Consider the following 19,709-nt stretch of genomic DNA (forward strand, 5'->3'; position numbering starts at 1 on the left):
TTACAGCTTGCGTGGAAACGAGAAAACAGAGTTGTCTTCGCAACCGATTGTTTTTACTCTGTTATAGCCTTGCTGTACGACATTGCAAATGTTCTCGATCTCACAGCAAAACGTAGGCTTAGCGATCAGAGATGGGCAAAATTTTATTCGAGTAATAGATAACGAATACGCGACGATTTAATTTTATTTATGACGTGAGATACAGTAACGAATAAAAAGTAATTAGTCTTTTATTCGTTAGTTTTGTTTAGTTAAGAATTTTGCCTATCTCTGTTAGCGGTGCACGATGGGACCACTCTCGTTTCGTTTCGTATCAACTATCGAAGCTCTTAAGCCGTCTGTTTTCGCTTTACTTCGCATTGTTACCTAACCTTATCGTTTACATTAAATATATTTATATAATTTATTAATCGTTAGTCAAAGTTGTCAAGTCAGTTCGAAATATCGGCAGAGTTCATCGTCGCTCTCGACCGCCAATATATCATATGCGTTGAGATCATTTGAGTGTATGGATTAAAATACTCTTCGATACGAGTTTCTGAACCCGTGGGGATCGCGTATAGTCGGAGCAAAATCAATTCACTGACAGAGACTACTATTCCCACTGCAAGTGCTCGTTTGTAGACCAGAATTGAGCAGTGATTACGTTGCTATTGCTTTTGTAATTACCATTCACAATTGTCAGATTGTGAATCAATTATTTATAATCTATCAGAGCTAATCGTGTCTAATTTGTTATAGATCACGATTGATGATTAGTGAATTAATGAGTTATGATTATTCACTAATCATAATCATGGACTACTTATTGCTTAATAATGTAGCACACTTGCGTGTAAATACAAGTGGTGATGAATAGGTTAATAATCAATGTAGTGAGGATAGTTGCCTAGAGCAGTCAATGTATTTTGCGGCAACTCGGTTATCATAGACAGCGCGTGTTGACACTCTCCAGAAACCAGTATTACACACACGCATATATATATATATATTATATGTATATATACGTATGTATATATTGCAATTGAATGACGCAACGTTGAAATTGGTCGCGTGTATATAAAAGGAGAAATGCGGTTGTTATTCGTCGTCAACTAACTCGGCGGAACTAGCATTTCTAGGATTTTCAAAAATACATCGTTTTCCCGATGATCTTATTACGACCTGTACGGACATCATTTTTCCCCTTTCTCTCCCACTCTTTCACGCGTTTGCGAAAATACATCTTTTCGGCGGAACAAGAATTGGATTATTTATACACTTGCGGTAGGTAAGATTTATGGGTTTTCTATTCCTCTCTTCTGGCACGTACATTTGGCGCTATTAAACGCCAATGTGAATTGACGAGACTGAGTTGAAGGTACGTTTTATATATATATATATTTTTTTTTTTATATTTCTTTGCCTTAAGATTTACTTCGCTGTCACGACGATTATACATCAGCGTTTCCCAATTTTTCCCCTTTAGACAGACGTTGATCCTGAATCTTTCGTGCACCGCCTTTAGAATCGATAAAATTGTTCTAAATATTCTACGATCGAATTAAGATAAATAGTATTTTAAATAAATGATCCGGGTTTGACGATCCTTGTATGTCTCCACTGCTAGTTACATAAGTTGTATAGATCAATTAAAATTGATTGATACGAATTCATTCGGAATTAATAAATATCTCCCTCTCCTTAAACCATTTCGCGATTCGCAAAGATTAAAAGTAAATCTATACATGATTTCTAAATTCTGATACCGAGTTCGCGTTTCTTCTTCCTCGTTTGCGACGAATGATCACGATACTATAAATTGAGAAACGCCGTTCTATAAGCTGTTCGCAGCACGTGTCTCCCTTCTTTCGTTCTAAACACGGAAGTTATACCTTAGTAATTGCTATACAAACCATACGTTTTACTATACAAATATGTTAGAGCCGCAATGACACAATAATTGATTAATTCTGTGGGGAGATATTTGTCGCGAATGCCACCGCTGTACAGCTTGTATCCTTTTCCTGTTCTGTCATCCACGAAATGGTAGAAAAGCGTAATGATAATAATTGTTCCAAAAGGACTCAAGCTTGATATGAGAACACCACCTTGCTGCTTGAGCAATTCAATGTCACTGGCAGTAAGACATTCGTAACCATGTTTAATATCCTCGCCACTTCCATAAGAAATCAATGATCGTCTCGATCCGCTTGTTTACAAAAATGTACAAGTATGTTTTGAGCAGCTTCGCAATACTTTACAACCGTACTCTAATCCGTAATAATAGTTAACGACAGCTTATCCCCTCCTTCATCACTTTGGACTAAATGTAATCCTTTAACATATTCGTAATTGGCAGTGAACATTTCCGTGAATTTTCTCGCGCGCAATGAACTTCTTTTACGTATTTTTTTTTCATTTCCATTTCCATTTTGTTTTTTATATTTTTTTGGGATCGCGTTTCGATGAAAATTTTGAGACACGCGATCGAAGAAAACGATAGCAACGAAGAAACGAATATTACCGTACGCCTAAATGCTAGTTTTCGCAGTTCTTTACTCTGACACGACACTGATAAGAAACGCGTTCGATGATAATTTACGTGTCCCGGCGTGTCTTGTCGCGAAGCTTACGCACGGCGATGCCATTAAAGGATTTACAAGCATAAAGGCAGTCTTCTCTCGTTTCTTTTATTTCCTTAACTTTCGACTTTACATACCCAAGAGCTAGAAATAATTTTCTTTTTTTACACGTATCGCGCGAGTTCGAAATTATACGAGTATGGGCCATTAATCTAAACCGTTTGTACAAATAGTGCTAACTAATTGTCAGGATGTTGAAAAACTTTCGATTGCTCCAGTGACTATATCGAATATTGTGCGTGTCTTAAAAAATTAGTCATGGAAATGGTTCAACGCAGCAAATTTCCTAACCTCATTTGCTTTCTTTTCTCTCTCTCTCTCTCACTCTCTCTCTCTCTCACTCTCCCTCTCCCCATTTTTTTTTTATAGTAGCTCTCAGGTACCTGAATAATGCTTATCGTAAAGTTCCTTTTTCGAACACAGACAATGAACTAACAAAGTCACTGCAGAGTGCCCAAGAAGTCCAAATATCTGTGTTGCATGTATCCTCAGGAGGACTGGCTAGACTGAGCCGACGAGGGAGTGGTTAGGGACGTGTGCAGAGTAAATCCATCGTAAACGTCCATTAAATCGCGCATTCTGTATTCTTCTAGGCATACGAATCCTTCGAGGGATGGAGATTGCTTTCGTGCACAATCCATGCAGTGTACTACGTGTCGTTTCTCTTGCTCCCTTATGAACAAGATATTGAACACTTCAATCTGTAACAAAATCAAGTACGATTTCGGTAATTCCTTAGAAGTTAATAAATTCGTTTAAAAGAATGAACGTTTGTCGAATATTTTACCTCGCATTGTCCACAATAATGTGACGCTTCGTTCTTCCCTCGTCCATGAAATCGAACTTCTACGCCCTTACTTTTCACAAATTCTAGTATTAAGCAGCACTGCCTCATTGTCCTTAGCAGACAATTTTTAATTAGTTCGAATAGTCTAGGATCCGACACTTTGATATTTCGAGCTAAATTCCAGGATAAGTGTACCATCGGTACAATGGATTTGAACGACTGCAACTTGTTCCACTCGTAACGTTCGATTGCCAATTGGTATTGACGAGCTGTCAAAGGACCTACGTTCCATGCGATGTTATTACACCAACCAACGGCTTGAACCCAATGTACGCAACCTAAGAGAACAAATTCCATTTGTTTAAAACGCTTCGACCATTTCTTTTTTAAATTGTAGTGTAAATTCAAGAGCACGAAATTATTTTATCTGTGTTATTCTACGGTGTCATTCATTTTAAGTGATAATAAATTGCGAATATAGACTACCCACCTGCATTGACCCAGACAAGATCGCCTGGCCTTTGTAGAAACCTGTACACAGGAATATTTTCCTCGTACAAGTCTTCTAAAGAAGGCCACCAACTACCATGAAGGTAATTGATGTTATTCCGCTCGCAAAGAGTACAAATTACGCCCCAGTATGCGTCAGGTACTGCGAACCATTCGCAATCTCCAGGCCCGATGTTGATATTAATGGAACAAAAGTTGTTATTCTCTTGGTGTCCAGGTGTCCTGCTACCGGGTACCTATGAATATATAAGAGTATATAAGATGTCATTAGGACCAAATTCTAACACGCGAAATAATAAAGTACGTACCTTCATGTACAGCTGAACAGTATTCATGCCTAAAATAACATGGCCAACGTGACTGAGCATATTCCCAGCCGAAACAACTCTGGCGAACGCTGGCAGTTTCATCAGCTCTTGAAGCTGCGGTTTCCATTTCCTTTCGTCCGATAAATCTACATTGGTCCCAAATCGCAGCATCTTTGAACCCGGTCTCCCCGCCAAACCGAACGCGTTTTTCTTCCTTCTGACAGCACCAGTGCTGTCCTTGGAATCTGAATCGGATAAATTTGAAGTGTGTATACCTTGAGCCTTTTCCCTCTCCTCTTTCAAGCTTTCCTGAAAGCTCGATGCTTGGTATTGCGCGTATTTCGCAATGGTCGTGTGACTTCTATGACTTATGCAACCCCAAACTTTCCTCCCCATCACAGGGTCCCAGTTCTCGTCGCTGGTTTGCTGCATTTGCGTCCTGACTTCGATCCCGTGGTCGGGATTGGCCTCCACCAGCGTCTTCGTCGAGAACAGGCCAAGGTCTAGCTTCAGAGCGGCTGCAAGACCTCGGATCACAGCTATCGGGTGCTTCAAACAGAACTCTTGGAGCTGTGGACTAAACGCGTCCTTCTTGTTCTCTAAGTAAACGCTAGGTGTCGGAGGTAAGAGTTGTTCCTTGGTTAGCCTCTGGCTGGGTGGATCAGGCGGTGCTGGGGGTGGCGAACGATCGCTAAGTATCGAGCAGTTCGGTACACCTTTCAACCCTTGACCCTTGCACGCATCGATCACGCATTTAGACTCCATCTCTATGCTGAGCTCTTGATCGGGCTGCGATTCGCACAAGCTTTCCAATTTGAGAACCGGCTCGATTCGAGCGGTCGGTTCACTTTTATTTGTACTCGACGTCGCCTCGCATTTTACCGTCTCTACCGTCTGGGTCGGAGTCTTCGACTTCTCGTACGTCTCCAGCTTCGACGTGGACGACGGTTGGCTATCGTCCATCTTCTCCAGCTTCACCTCTTTGATTTTCTCGTTACTTTCCTCCAAGTTCGACGGCGAGAACGGACCAGAGCTCAGGGTGCCATTGTTCATGATACTTGGCGCTTCCTCCTTCACGTCCAAATCTTCGGAGCCAAAGTGTTTCAGTAGGTCTTCCGCCAATGTCGTCGCGATGTCCTTCTGCGACAAAAGAGCTTGCAATTCTTGATCCGTCACTCCTAGATCTTTGTTCCCCGCGGAACCTTCCGGGTAGTTGCTGGTGGTCGATGATATCTGAGTGTAACCTTGGGCGCTGTACTGATTAGGCTGGTATTGGTTGTACTGGCCGGACGCCAGTTGCCTCTGTGAAAAACTCGAATCGGAGGCAGACTTGTAAGGCATTCCTGGCGTCTGGCTGTTCCCAGTTGCGGCTGTGTTATAACCAACGTTGGAGTCTGAGAAGCCTGTTTGCAACGCCACGGTTCCACCTTGCTGCAACTGCGTCAAAAGGTAAGATTATGTATATTCGTTCCGAAGGTAACTCAACGTGTCGATTCTTAGGAAATAGTTACCGGTTGTTGGGGTATCCCATAGTTTTTAATGACACCGGGCTGTCCCAGCTGCGCGTGATTGTATCCAGTCGGATAGCCAGGTTGTCCAGGCCTCAGGCCTCTCTGCGTAGCTTGCTGTTGTTGCAACCTGATCTGCTGCTGATGCTGTTGCATTGACCTATACTGGTGCTGTAACTGGGCAAGCAGTCCCTGCTGTTGAGGCGTCAGACTTCCATGATTCTGTTGGAGAAACTGCAGCATCTGGAGCTGCTGGGACGACAAGTAAAATGGCGGTGGCCTTTGTTGCGTGCTTGGAGAGATTGGTTCTTCCCCTGGCTGAAAATAGTGATTATTAGATTAATCGAGAGTGAATTACATCGATGGTTCATTGGATATTTTATACCTAGGAGGTTAAGACTCACCTTGAATCTTTTCGTGTTGAGATTTTGTCCCTGTCCTTGGGGATAAGGGGGTGGCGGTCCAGAAGGCGTAGTACCATACTTGTAGCCTGGTCCGGTGGGTGGTTGTTGCTGCTGCTGCTGCCTACTAGACATCTCAGCGCTGATGGGCAAATTCCAAGCCTCCTCTATAGACGGCAACTGCCGCCTCCTTGACGAAAACAAAAACGTCGCACGTTAAGAAACCTGATACACGTTCACAGGCTTTTCGACGGTCATTCAGAACACGGATCGGTGAGCATTTATAGTGAGCATTTACAGTGAGCATTTTCCGTAGCATCGGAGATCCTTCGTGTTCGATCTCTTTTTTTCTTATCTCTCCTCGAGAACAATTCGCTAGTGTTGATAAAACAATGTTCACTCACTGGTAGAAACGGTCAGAGAGTATGGCACGTGAATGATTTTCAATGAATAAACCGTGAATAAGAGATATGTTTCTCGACACAGTGTCTAGCCTCGTAAAGTGTACCAATCTTTGAATGCAGTAGGTTAACGTAATCATGCAACTAGAATTAGATATTCCAGTAGCAAAATCAGCATTGAAAAGGTCGGTTCTGAAGTTTTCTGTTCAATGTGAGAGATGAAAAAATTGCGATTCCGTCGTATGTTAACGCGTTTATTCGTTTCGCTGCTGTCTGCGCCGATGGGCGCTCGACAAAATCGCTCACCGTATTACTATCGGGGCCTAAGAGGCGCTCACTCGATCGGTGGACCGCGTGCGGTGAACGCCTTACGCGCGTTCGACGAACACATATGTTCAGCGCGTGAAAAACTCTTCCGCACGCAGTGTCGACTACCGCTACGAGTTCGCCGAAACACCGAGCGGCTTGCATCGAAGTTGTCCGCACTTAACCCTTCCCCTGTCCCTCCGCTCGAGGCTGGTCCCGCTCATACGCTCTGCTCCAAAATTTAAAAATGCTTAATGATTTTTTTTTCAATAAAAAATCAATTAGGTCGTATCACATGAAATCACCATTTTCTTGAGTTGAAATGGGAACGTTCCAGATATGCCACCAATTCGCTTAAAAAAAAAAAAAGAAAGAACCATAATCAACCCCTGGGTAAACCTATAAGTAAGAAAAAAAGGAGGAGCGAGTAGATTTAAATAAATACTTTTCAGCGACGTTTTGTCTTCTTACTTTGAATAATTTTCAGACGACCTACGTAACAGAGAAATTGTGGGAGAGGGAATTTAATTTAAAGGATGGGCGATACGTAACAAATATTCACATTTGTAAAATTAAATTACGTAAAGTAATTAAAAGTATGGGATAACGAAAACGGTTAATTTAGATTGCTGACTTAACGGACGGTTATTGTTACCGATTCACCTGATCGAATATCGGGAATTTCATGTGGTACCATCTAACATAAGCAAATTTTAATTAATAGAGTCTAAGATTGACAAAGGAAAATATATATATATATATTCATTCGTTTCTCTTAAAACAATAGAGGAAGCAGTGCAGTGGTAGGTCTCTCGATTACCTTGCCTAAGATTGATGCTACTATTGCAACTGAATAAAAAAAGTCGATAACTATTATTCACGAGAGTTACAATAGTTGTTTTCATTCTTGTTTATCGGATGTAGAATTGCCTTTTTAACCGTCTGGCACTTCTGCTCTGCCCAGGCAGCTCCGAAAAACGTGTCAGGGAACGGATTCGATGGTTAACTTTGCGAAGAAATCAAGCAACGCATGCTCCAATTTGGAACGAACCAACAATCGAAGAGAGCTCTCAACGATATATGATATTCAAAATAAAAATAATGTCATTTGATGAAGATCGACTTCAAATTAAGATATCCTCGGGTACCTTTGATCGTTATTCCTCATTCCTGGTCATTGATTACAGGCGCGTAACAGTGGAAACTTGACGAATCGCAGAAAATTTAGAATCAAAAAATTAGAATTTAAAATTTAGATCGGAGCTGGGTGACATCGAATCGAGATTAAATTTTGGAAAATTAGATTTAATAGATGGCGCTTGAAATTTGCAGCGTTGTAAATGGTAATTTATCAAGGTTCCGCTGTGCGTGTACACCGAGATTTTGAAGAAGACGAATCGAACTTACTTGGTAGCGACGGAAGGCATCGGTGCTTGGCTCAGGTGACTCTGCAGGAAGTTTATCCTCTGTTGGAGAGATGGGTTCATCGGGGTGTTGCCACCAGACTTGGCGCCACCCAGGCCCGCCAGTGAGCCCGTGCAATTTGGAGTATTGTTGTTACCCCTGGAGAGGAGAAAGATATATCGTTACTACAATACGCTTCGGAATTCGTGGACAGGCGAGCTTCCAATGTGCACCTCATACTTTTTTCATCGGAATGCTAACGCATCGTTTCGCCGTGTGATGTTTACATTACCTGGACGCGTTCACGTAACAAGCCAGGGCGTCTTTAGGTTGGCTAACGCTTTCGTACAAAATGCCCAGATTAGTCCAAGCAGCCGAGTGGGATTTTTCTAATTGTACCGCGCATATATAGGCTTGCAGCGCGTCCATAGGCTGATTCTGCTGCTGGTACAGAACGCCTATGCTGCACCACGTGTCGGCATTCCCTTCGGACTTTTCCACGGAATTTCTGCAATCATCACGGTATTCGTTAGAGGTAATAAATATACAAATTGTAAGGATATAGGATATACAATTACGTATATATATATATTTACAGTTTTTTGTTAAAAATTCTTCTTCAACAGAGTTATTCAATTTAATCAAAATGTTTGATTGTTTGAAAGTTATTACTTAATCTTGTACAATATATAAAAATATAATTATAATTCATCCAATGATTGAATTAAAAAGTTACAAAAGTGTATATAGAAATATTCGAATTTAAATAATTTAATAATAGAGTCAAGCTCCAACGTTTTCCCATGGAAATTGAAAAAAAAAAAGAATGTCTTTAAGATAATACATTTTCGCCTGGATAAATAGAAAACGTACAGCCGATCGCCAAGATCAAAACGTCAATGGTAATTAATCGCGCGATTTATCCGCGGCCGACGCTAATCCTCTCTCGTGCTCCATCGTCGCGTTGTCCGTAGTTGCGAAACACATCGCGCGCAAAATTCCCGCGGAACGATCGTTTTTCAAAGGCGCAAGACGCGAATACGTTAAAGCTCGCATCAGGAATTTCACCATCGACGGAGATCGTTCCCGTCCTCTAAGAGGCTTAACAAAGTATCCGAGGCTCGAATGCACGAACGCAATAATTTCGAGATTAGCGCCGTCCACGCCGGAACACGTTACCTGTAAGCGATAAATGCATCGTGAACTTTTCCAGAAGCGGCGAGGCAACGGCCCAGCAGGTAAAGGCTTTGCCCGCTCTTCGGTTCCGCCTCGATGGACTTTTGCAGGCAGTGAATAGCGATCGCCTGCTTCTGCTGTCTCGTTATACCCAGCACGGTACAGTCAACAACGTGGTACATCCATCCTGCAAAACGACAAATAGGCAAAATTGTCATCGAGCTCCATCTTTGAATGACGATTAACCCTTTGCACTCGAGAGGTGACTCTCGGTCACCATTAGGTTTCACGCAGCGAATCTACAATACCTAATGTTTCTTTAGGTTTCATTTCTTTGGAGCTCCAAGTGGCGATAAAATGATTGTCGACGAGGTAAAAGTGACCTTATTCTGAAATCTAGATAGCTTAGATTTCATGGCAATAGAATTCTAAGAAACATCTCGAGTTGCTGGCAGATACCAGAAAACAGGCCTCGAGTGCAAAGGATTAACCCTTTCGATCCGGACATTCTTCTGCTTGCATTCTATTCGTTTCTCTTTTCAAAATTAATTCTATTAACCCTCTGCATTCGACGACGGTTTCTACCCTTCTGATCAGAGATCACTCGAAGGTCACTCGAAGGTAAAATATTAGAAATGCCTGAATTCACTTTTTCAGTATCTGGATCTCAAACCATCACATACCTAAGTGTAGCACAATTACACCAATAATAATTGAACATATTCTACAAAATTTCCTTTAAATTTAAACTACTAAGCCCGCTTCAATTTCGATCGAAGGTCCCGCAGCACGTGCTACTGGCTAACTTCCGGTGTCTACCTGGCCTATTCCAGATGACCAGCTCGTCCAATTAACGTCCATCTCGCCGACCACTCGTAGACGAGTACATTTTTTGCGTCACCACCTCGCACGAAAACTGTCGCGATCTAATTCGAGCGCGAAACCACCAGGACCCCCTGGGAACGCAGGGGTAGCTTTCGAACGGAGACTAAGAAGTCCGAGGGACCAACGTTCCCGTGGATCACCGAGGGACGTGTTGCCTCGACACTAGACGAGTATAGAACTGAATAGATTTTCGCAGGTATAGGCTAGGGTAGCCACTTTTACCCCACCTCTCCCTTCGAGGCGGTCTCGAATTACAACCCTCTATAAACATAGGCGTAGAAGCAGCCCGCGGAAGCCTCTATCTTGGAAAACAGCCAGTCTCGTGGACCTGACCGCCACGTCCAGTAAGTTCCTGCAAACAAATTGCTGGATCTTTCGCAGGACGTGCGACTGTCTTTTATTCTGAATAATTTCTGGAGGTGGAGCGTTTATGGGCTCCTTTTGGAACGGTGTAAATATTCTCTAATCTTTGGAAAACAGCTGTGAATCTAGGAAATGCGTCTAATTTCTTGCGAGTCAATTGCAGAATTTTCCTAAGGTGCTTTAGCGACTGTCTTTTATTCTGAATAATTTCTCGATCTCAATTGGAAGATCTATGGCCCCCTTTAGCAGTGACCTATAATTGTTCTCTTATTTTAGATTCAAGCAGACAGGAATATCCGTCCTTCGAGACAGTTGTGAGCCTAGAGGACACGTCGATTTTTCTGCAAATTAATTCCAAACGTTTACCAAGATGCTGTCGCGTCTGTCTTTTATTCTGAATAATTTTCCTATCGCAGTTGGAAATTTTATGGTTTCTCGTTGGAATGGCCTAGCTGCTCTTTAGCCGTAGGGTCTAAGTAGGTGCATGGGGTACGCGTGTACGTGCCATCCTTGAAGGCAGCTGTTAGCTGTAACGGTATACCTTTATTTTCCAGTTCTTTCGTTCATTATTATCCGCCGTGGATAGACCTGCTCCTCCTGCAGAGGTTAGAAAGGTAGATAGTTCAGGCTCGCCAGTGTAAATAGAGCTCGGAAGGCTGATGTGATTCCATTAACAGTTTCCTCGGGACGATGTTGTATAACGAGGGCCGAAGCAAAATCGGTGGAAGTTATTCCTTTTTAACAGATTTATTGATGAGGAGGTGATTTGCTTGGCTGGCTAAAAATTTTATTGCCGATGACAAGGCTACGCTGTTTTGGACAGTTTAGATTTCAGACTTTCGCGGGCGTCGTTTGTTGTAATTATTTATTTATTATCTCCCATTTATTAGGACACCTTTATTATGCTTCTACATAAATCAATCGGCAATTACATAACCAGTGATGAGAATAATCCTATCGAATATTTATACTTTCAGACTAATCTGCAATATTTACTGCACCACTTTGTATACCTAATTCGATAATTAATTGAGAACATTTTTACAAACGATTCCAGTAAATGTTTGCATTGTCGACTACAGCGTGCATAAATTGTGGGAACAGAGTTATTACAAAATTGTCCCAAAATGGAACGAACTCGTGCCAGAGAAAAATTGTAAACGAAGGGAATCCTCGTTGTTTACCGATTTTGCAATATCACCATTTTCCATGGGACTCGACGCAATTTTAATCGCGGTAATTTTCGCGTACCTGCGCCGCTGCGCTGTCTAAATTAAACACGTGCCGTGGGAAAACGAGAGTTTTGCAACAAGTTGTTACACAATCGCGAAACGGGATGCTTAAATTGTGCACGGTGCGATTCTAAATGGAATTATGTCGGTTGTCTCGTAAACCATCCAGTGAAATCGAAGAATCGATGCCCTAGCAGTTCGTCGTTTGCGTACAATTAAAAATTGGGGAAGAAAATTCTTCGAAAAAGTAGATTCCTCAATAAAATATATATATATACTCTACTTGAAAATGTAAAATAGCATTCAAATCAAATAGCATTCACGAGTATAGATAACTACGTATTTACAGTGCAGGTTTTTAAATAAATGCTATTATTAGCCTAGCCTTGATGTTTTGAAATAGATTCCACCAGATGCGCAATAACTGTTTGAAAATTTTGCTTGCACAAAGTAAAATAACAAAGTGAAGTTAATCTCGAGACACCCTGTAGAGGCACCCAACTGTATAGGGTCCCCAAACGGTGCCAAGACTCTTTTACAACCTGTTTACGGCACCTCGCGTGTCAGCGCAGCGACCGGTTCGACAGTCTCCACTTTTCTTTTCGTTCTTTTTATTTTTATTTTTATTTCGCTTCATTTTTCGCGTCGTCCGCGGAGTTTCGTACGCTTCATAAATTAGCTCCGACACGGATTGCCCAGCGCAACATTGCAACCCGAGGTACCCCGAGAGCGTATTTCGCCCCGAAGGGATAATCGTCGAGGATAAGAACGAGAGGGACTCGGGCTATTTCCGCGAACGCGTGCGATTTTTTATTGTCGCGTGATTATTATGTCGGCGTAATTACGTTGTAAACATCGCCACTTCGGTTCCCTGGGTGCATTGTGCCACGCGCTTTTATGGCTGTTTACCTTCCGGGCCGAGCTTTCGTGCGTCGCTCCCGTTGCGATGCACTAAAAACGCCAATCCAAGAGAAACCGTTATCGTGGGAACCTGATAATCGTGCCTACTTCTACTCGAGTCGTACATTTTTTCCTGCTTTTATTCCGGAGTTCTGGAAGCTATTTAAAATCGATTTTAATAATAAAGAATACTTTAATAGAAAAGTAAGGCCACGGTGATTTGAACTCGTGACCACTAGATCGGTAGTCGAGCGCTTTAATCGGTGGACCATCGCTGCATCCTATCGGTAGTGTTTTTATTTGACTGCTTAATATGTTGAACATGGAAAGCATGATATATATGCAGATCAATATTTGCAATTAGGTGTGAACCTAACCTTAGGTGAGAAAAAAGGAGGGGACATGGAATGATTGATACTATAATATACTATACATGTGATGTATGTCCTAAAGGTAAAGAGTCAGTCGCTCGTAAACGTCCTAAGCAAGAATACCTATTCGTGCAAAGAACTCAATCTTACCACTAGTATTATTAATAAAGTTGTACACTTATAGTTTGGACATTGTAAAAGTAATTGTTTCACCTCGCACGCAATATCACAACAATATAAGGTGAAATTGATTCTCTATTGCAATGAGCGCCCTAAAGAATTGTGGTGAAACGACTGTTCAGAGTGATTCGAAAAAGTTTGAGATACTTTGATGATAGTACAAGGCAAAATTTATGCGAAAGGTTTGGCGCGAAGGTAACCGACACCCGTTTAACGAGGTAGTGCCTACTACGTGACACGGCAAGTAGAATCGAAAGATTATACAGGTCAAGCGGCACGACTGACCCACTTTGCCCGTCCACAAAAACCCTCTGCGACGGTTCTGCTTTGTGAAAACTGCAAAATCTAGAGACCCTTACATTGCACCGCTCTTTTAGAACCGAGACGCTACATAACAAAAAAAAAAAAGGGGGACGGCTCCACGGTATCGCAATTTTTACCAGAGATGGACAAAATCCTAGGCTTCGAATAAATTTGAAGTTTGCCGATGTGTTTGTCTCGTTTCCTTCTTTGTAAAACGTTCAAATGTTCAAATTTTTAACGGATCGATGCCACGTACGCGTTCCTCTCCAGATCCATTCTTCTCGCGCGCGAACAGTAGATTCATCGACCCCTATTTTGACGTATATCTCGGGACTGATTCGGCAGATAGTCGTGAAATTTGTATATGAATCACCTACACCTGTGAAACTTTTAAGGCGTCTGGCCACCCTGAGCGCTCGCTAGATGGGTACTGTTCTTAAAAAAAAAAAATTAATTAAAAAATTAATCAAGTAATCGCAAAAATCCATTGCTATTCTTCAGATAATGCATCTAAAAGTAGTGTGTAGAAATTTCAGAGCAATCGGACCGCACGTTTACTTTTCTTTTGGGATTATCTCGACACTACATTTTTCGAAATGGTACAACGTAAATCTCGTAAACTATCGGTCCGATTGCTCTGAAATTTGTACACACCACTTTTAGATACATTATCTGAAGAGTAGCAATGGATCTTTGCGATTACTTGATTAGTTTTTCTTTTTTTTTTTTTATTGACGATTTTTCTCGTGAAATTTCGGTGAAAAATAAAAAAAAAACATTTCTTCGGCTCACCATAATTTTCTTAATGGTAAAAAAAAAAATCCAACTGCTACTCTCTTGCGACAAACTCCAGAAACAATCCAATATTTTTTTTTTTCTTTTTCACACGCAACCTAAAGAATATAACGACGGGACAGCCCACACGCGTTTCGTGCCGATGGCCATCACGAAAATTTTCGAACCGCCGCCATTTTTCGTTTGTTGTTATCTCAAATAATTTTTCACGTGTTCATTAAACCGTTTTTTATCAAGTGTCAAAACATAAAAATATTTTGTTCTATACTTTCGCATTTATGAATTTTTTAAGAATAGTATCCACGTCTGACGAGCGCTCAGGTCGGCCAGACGCCTTAAGAAACTTTTAAAAATTTTAAGAATCGTTTCAGAGACGAGGAAATGGGGCAACGCGAGGAGGAAGACAAAAGACTGTTTCCCGCAATCACGTCTTCTTATCGAATTCTCGTTTCCCCCGTTCGTCCCTCTCCCCACTCTTTTCTTCTCTCATTCGAGCACGCACCACCCTTCCCGCCTCCTCCCTCCGATCTCATCCCTGGCCCGCCCCGACCCGGAATAAATCAATACACGTGTCTGCTACTTGGTTGTACGCTCTGTGGCTGAACCTTAAGTCCAAATCCTACTAGCCCAAAACGGCCGACGACGGTCTTTTACCACCGCGAGGTGATTAATTCAACCCTTAAGAAGGGTTACGCACATTTCAGCAAAAGCGAGTCGTGACGTCGTGAAAGCTTTTATTATTAAGAAAAAAAAAAAAAAAAAAAAAAAAATTTCCTTACACTAGAGGAAAGTGTGGTTCGTGAATAAATTACCGACTTTACCGACCGGTAGCCGATTAATCGGCTTTTTGTCCCCAACGCTCACCGACCGGTAACTGCTACGGTAACTAGCAAGTATTTGTTACTTTGAATTGAGATACAAGTCGCTTTGCTCTGTAAGCTCTCGTATTTTTATACAATTCCCGGTGCCAGAGAAGATCTGCTGCCGAGCGGCCGGTGAAAAGGGCACATAGGATCTTGAACCGTTACCGGTCGGTAAAGTGTTAAAACTGAAAACACCAAAATAATGCCAGGGTTGGCACAAGACCCTAGATTTCGAATAAATCTGAAGTTTGCAGATCTCGTTTCCTTCTTTGGAGATACAAGTTTGTTCAAAGATTAATTCTTTGATTAACTCTGAGCCTAGCTATAGTGTTGCCTCTAGTTCTAATTGCTCTACTCGAGTAGGTAGATTATTTTTAACCGACTTCGAGAAGGAGGAGGCAGCTAGATTCGACGTGTACATTTTTTTTTCTTTTTTTTTTTCTCTAAATCTGCCGTTTGAACATGGTTTTAGTTTAAGCTCGGAGATAACTTAGACCTAGACTTAGACTTAGACTTACCTAACTGGCGGCAAATGTCAGCCTTCAAATGAGAGGGCAGAGCTTTCTCCTTAAGCAGCGCCTCGTAATTCTCCTTGGCCAGGCGATACTTCCCTTGAACTTCGTACAGGTGGGCTATGTGAAACTTGACTGAAACACGCAAGAGGTATTCGAACGTTAGTGGCGATCGAGATACGATACCATAGTAAATCAGATCGAGTTACAATAAACAAACAGTGAGACTAATTTGTCATCTATTAACTCTTTGCACTCGAGAGATGACTCTCAGTCACCGTTAGGTTTTCTTTAAGTTTCATTTCTTTGGAACTCCAAGTGCCAATAAAATGATTGTCGTTGCGAAACAAACGTGACCTGATTCTCGAATCTCGAATTAGAGATCTCACTTTCGAAATCAATATAATCTTAGCCTCATTCGTGGCAATAGAATGCTAAGAAAGCATCTCGAGTTGCTGGTAGATACCAGAAATAAAGGCCTCGAGTGCAAAGGGTTAATAACTGAACCAGAGGGGGTAAATTTCCAATTTACCCTTGGAAATTTAATTTCACCCTCGCATTTACTTCGAACAGAATCGAGTGATCTTACAATAAATCCAAAGTGTTTCCACGTAACGACCTTGGCATGACCATGGAGATAAACTTGGACGTCGATATTTACAGCGAAACAGTCTCGGGAATTTCAATTAGCATTTGCAACAAAGTCGGAGTCGTCCATCGTTTGTTCGTGCATCACGATGTTGTGGCAAGAATAACAAACAGGATTACAATGAATTTTAAGCGACGGTGTACCGCCAGCTGCCGCGTGCGATTGCATAAATACGAACAAGTGTAACAAATAAAAATATCTAAATCCGCGACTGTGGTGGACTCTTCCTGATCGCGTGATTGGTCGACACGAGACTGACCTGGAAACCTGTCGCACTGTTTTACAAGTGGAATTTCCGGCTGAGTAAAGAACCGGAGCCGATTCCTCGGTATGGAGAATTCGAGAGAGCTCGTTCGCTTAAGGGGGGAAGTCATTGAAAATGACGAATCAGTTGCCTAAATGATGATTCAGTAGGCGTGAAAACCATGGAATCATTACGAATTTCTGGTTATATTTGTCACGTTCGATTATCAGAAATACAATCATTATTTCCTTTATTATATATATTATTAAAATATATTCGGTTGTCTGGAAAGTCCATGCCGATTTTTGGTAGGCGCTACGGGTCTGAATATATCGGAATGGTTGGAAACAAATAACATGTGGACATCCCTTAAAAGGTGGAAAAATTGTGGAACAAAATGGTACATATATTATTCGATAAATATATGTATATATATCGAAATTCAAACGTGTCTTTGAATGTTTCTTAGAAATTGGCACAAACTTTCTGGACAACCCAATATTTATCAATGATACAATTACTATTTCCTTCGTTTCGTGTATCATAAGGTTTCTCTATTAAATCCTATCGTAAATATCCAGGGTGTGGAAATATTAGAGGAAATATTTTTTTTTATCTCAGGCTCCTGAATTCATCTTTTAAGTTTGGCCATTTAATCCGGGAACAGCCTGAATATAAAATATATGTATAATATATAATATATAATATAGGAAATACTGATTGTCCTCTTGAAAAAATATTTTAACAACACTGCCAGTCTATAGACTTATAACCTGATATATATATTATTATTAAATTATTCTTATTTTTCTTAGCAAAACAAAAAGGAACGTCGTATTCGTTGTATCCGTTGATCACTTCCATGTAGCAGAGTTTATTCCAATTATCGTGTTCGCGTATATATCTTTATCTCTGGTCCTAAATTTAGCCATCGAATAGTACAACAGACCGGGACCCGTCTTCCGCGTGAGTAGCCACGTGACTCATTCATGTTTCTTGGTAATCCAAAGTGACGCGGATAAAGCTACACGCAGTGGCATGAAATCCCGCCCGGAAAGAGGAACGGAGATTCCCGTTTTATTAATTAAGGCTTCAAGTCCTGCTCTGGTTCGCGTTACGGTCAATAGATTGTTCCTTGGAATAGCGACTACGCTCCGTGCACGCTGCTTTCGTTACCAGCCAGCTGCGATTTTACTCCAGATTTAAGATCGCGTTTGATACGCTACAGAACAGAAGCGTCGAATAATTATTTACAAGCGCAGTACGAAACGTTCATTTTCTTCGAGGCTGTAACGGAAAATGTTACTTCTTTTTAAGAAGACTCTCCATGCTTTAAAAACATTGAATTTTGTGTATTACAGGATATCGTTGATTGAAAGTGGACAGGTTGTTTACCGGATTAAATACCCAAACTTGAAAGATGAATTCGGGTTTTGTTTTTCGAAACGGCTGCCATTTTCCTATGCGGAGGATTTTTAGAAAATGAAAAACGTTAAGGCCCCGTTTTTTTTATAAAAAAAAAAAAAAAAATTAAATTGAACTTCCAACTATACGAAAATATACTACTTTGAAACCTATATAGTAAGTATTTATTTTATATTTGTAAGTTTGACGACGTTCAAACTTAACCGTGCATAACGAGAGACGCTCGTTACCGAGGTCGCATGGTTGATCAACAACGCTGTGACATTACATGTACACACGTGCTTATTGTGTACTTAAGATTGATATAAATAATAATTACTTATATCGACAAGTGTGTTGATTCAGGTAGAATCATTAATATTATTAGGTGATAATTCCTTGTTGTAGGATAAGTTGTATATATATATATTTGTGTTTCATAATTACAGTATTATCTCACTGCTACAACACGTGTCGCTTAATTTAACATAACCTGCATCCTTCTGACGTTTGTATAAGTTTCTGAATCCAAAACTTAGATATTTAAAAAAACTCTCCGGAACACTCCAGAAAACAATGTAGAAGCTGGAAAAAAAAGGCCTAACTTTGCTAATTAATTTCAACCACGAAAAGTGCGCGTAAAGAACCAGTGCAACGCCGCAAGGGTTAAAGTCACGTGGGAGTGTGCGCCAATCAACGCCGTCGCACAGTTCCCTTAAATACTCGTGTAACTTGCGATAAGAGCTATCGTTGTTACACGTGATGTAACAGTCGCTGTATCAAACTGGAGAACGGGGTCAAGTTCGATGGAAGAAAGTGAGCAAAAGAACCGACCGAGGTCGCGATGTTGTCAAGACGAATGCTACCAGGTATGTAACAGCCGCTTTCCACGCTGGCGGAAGTATCGATTTCGCTCGCGGTACACCCTGAACAATTTATTAAAAGTGCTCACGCGAAACACTCCCGCGTAAGCGGATTATTTTCCACGATTATTCCAGCCGGCAATTTTTGCCGCGTGACTCGACGATTTCTCTCTTATTTCTTACGCGACGTCGAACGAGTTACCGGGCGACAAACGTCGATAAGTGGCTTATTTACGAATGCACCGGGGAAACAATGTTTCTACGCGACCGCCGCGCCGGGCACTCGGATATCAATTTTGCAGAACCCGAGTCACGCTACCGCGACGACTTTTGCTGGAAAATAGAGGAAAAATAATGCCCCGCATTGCGTCTAATTCTCTGTTCCCAGTGGGATTAATACGAAGAGGTCACGCGAACCATAGATTCATGGTCGAGATGAGATGTTAGCTATTCTCAAGAACTCTCTCGGGACCTTCGCTGATCTCGTATTCGTACAGGTACTGTGGGGAAACAGAGAAGTTGGCCAGTAGGTCTGATTGGTACCAGTAATCTTCTAAATTATTCCATAGTATTCTACGGTATAGAATCTATATATTACGATACGTAATTCTAATAACATAATTAAGAAGATTATATACAGTAGTAAGATCCAGGAAGTTAGTAAGATCCAGGTTGGAATATTTACTAAACAGCAACATGACATTTTACTACAATAATGAA

The 19,709-nt window shown here is 41.3% G+C and overlaps 1 protein-coding gene across 3 annotated transcripts in view; it reads right to left on the reverse strand.

The window, feature by feature from the left end:
• Nucleotides 1-2,951: 2,951 nt before the first annotated feature.
• Nucleotides 2,952-19,709, reverse strand: part of LOC128895775 (histone demethylase UTY) — a 74,439-nt gene continuing 57,681 nt past the window's right edge. For all 3 annotated transcript variants that reach the window (XM_054158673.1, XM_054158674.1, XM_054158675.1), the window contains 10 exons: nucleotides 15,836-15,964; nucleotides 9,429-9,612; nucleotides 8,542-8,757; nucleotides 8,253-8,408; nucleotides 6,142-6,328; nucleotides 5,741-6,055; nucleotides 4,230-5,666; nucleotides 3,902-4,157; nucleotides 3,412-3,749; nucleotides 2,952-3,325 (listed from right to left, as the gene is read on the reverse strand). In XM_054158673.1, the coding sequence (XP_054014648.1) occupies nucleotides 3,113-3,325; nucleotides 3,412-3,749; nucleotides 3,902-4,157; nucleotides 4,230-5,666; nucleotides 5,741-6,055; nucleotides 6,142-6,328; nucleotides 8,253-8,408; nucleotides 8,542-8,757; nucleotides 9,429-9,612; nucleotides 15,836-15,964 (3,431 nt within the window). In that variant the 3' untranslated portion in view covers nucleotides 2,952-3,112. The remainder of the gene's footprint in view (nucleotides 3,326-3,411; nucleotides 3,750-3,901; nucleotides 4,158-4,229; nucleotides 5,667-5,740; nucleotides 6,056-6,141; nucleotides 6,329-8,252; nucleotides 8,409-8,541; nucleotides 8,758-9,428; nucleotides 9,613-15,835; nucleotides 15,965-19,709) is intronic.

This window comes from Hylaeus anthracinus, unplaced genomic scaffold (assembly GCF_026225885.1).
Source record: "Hylaeus anthracinus isolate JK02 unplaced genomic scaffold, UHH_iyHylAnth1.0_haploid 5, whole genome shotgun sequence".
NCBI lineage: Eukaryota > Metazoa > Arthropoda > Insecta > Hymenoptera > Colletidae > Hylaeus > Hylaeus anthracinus.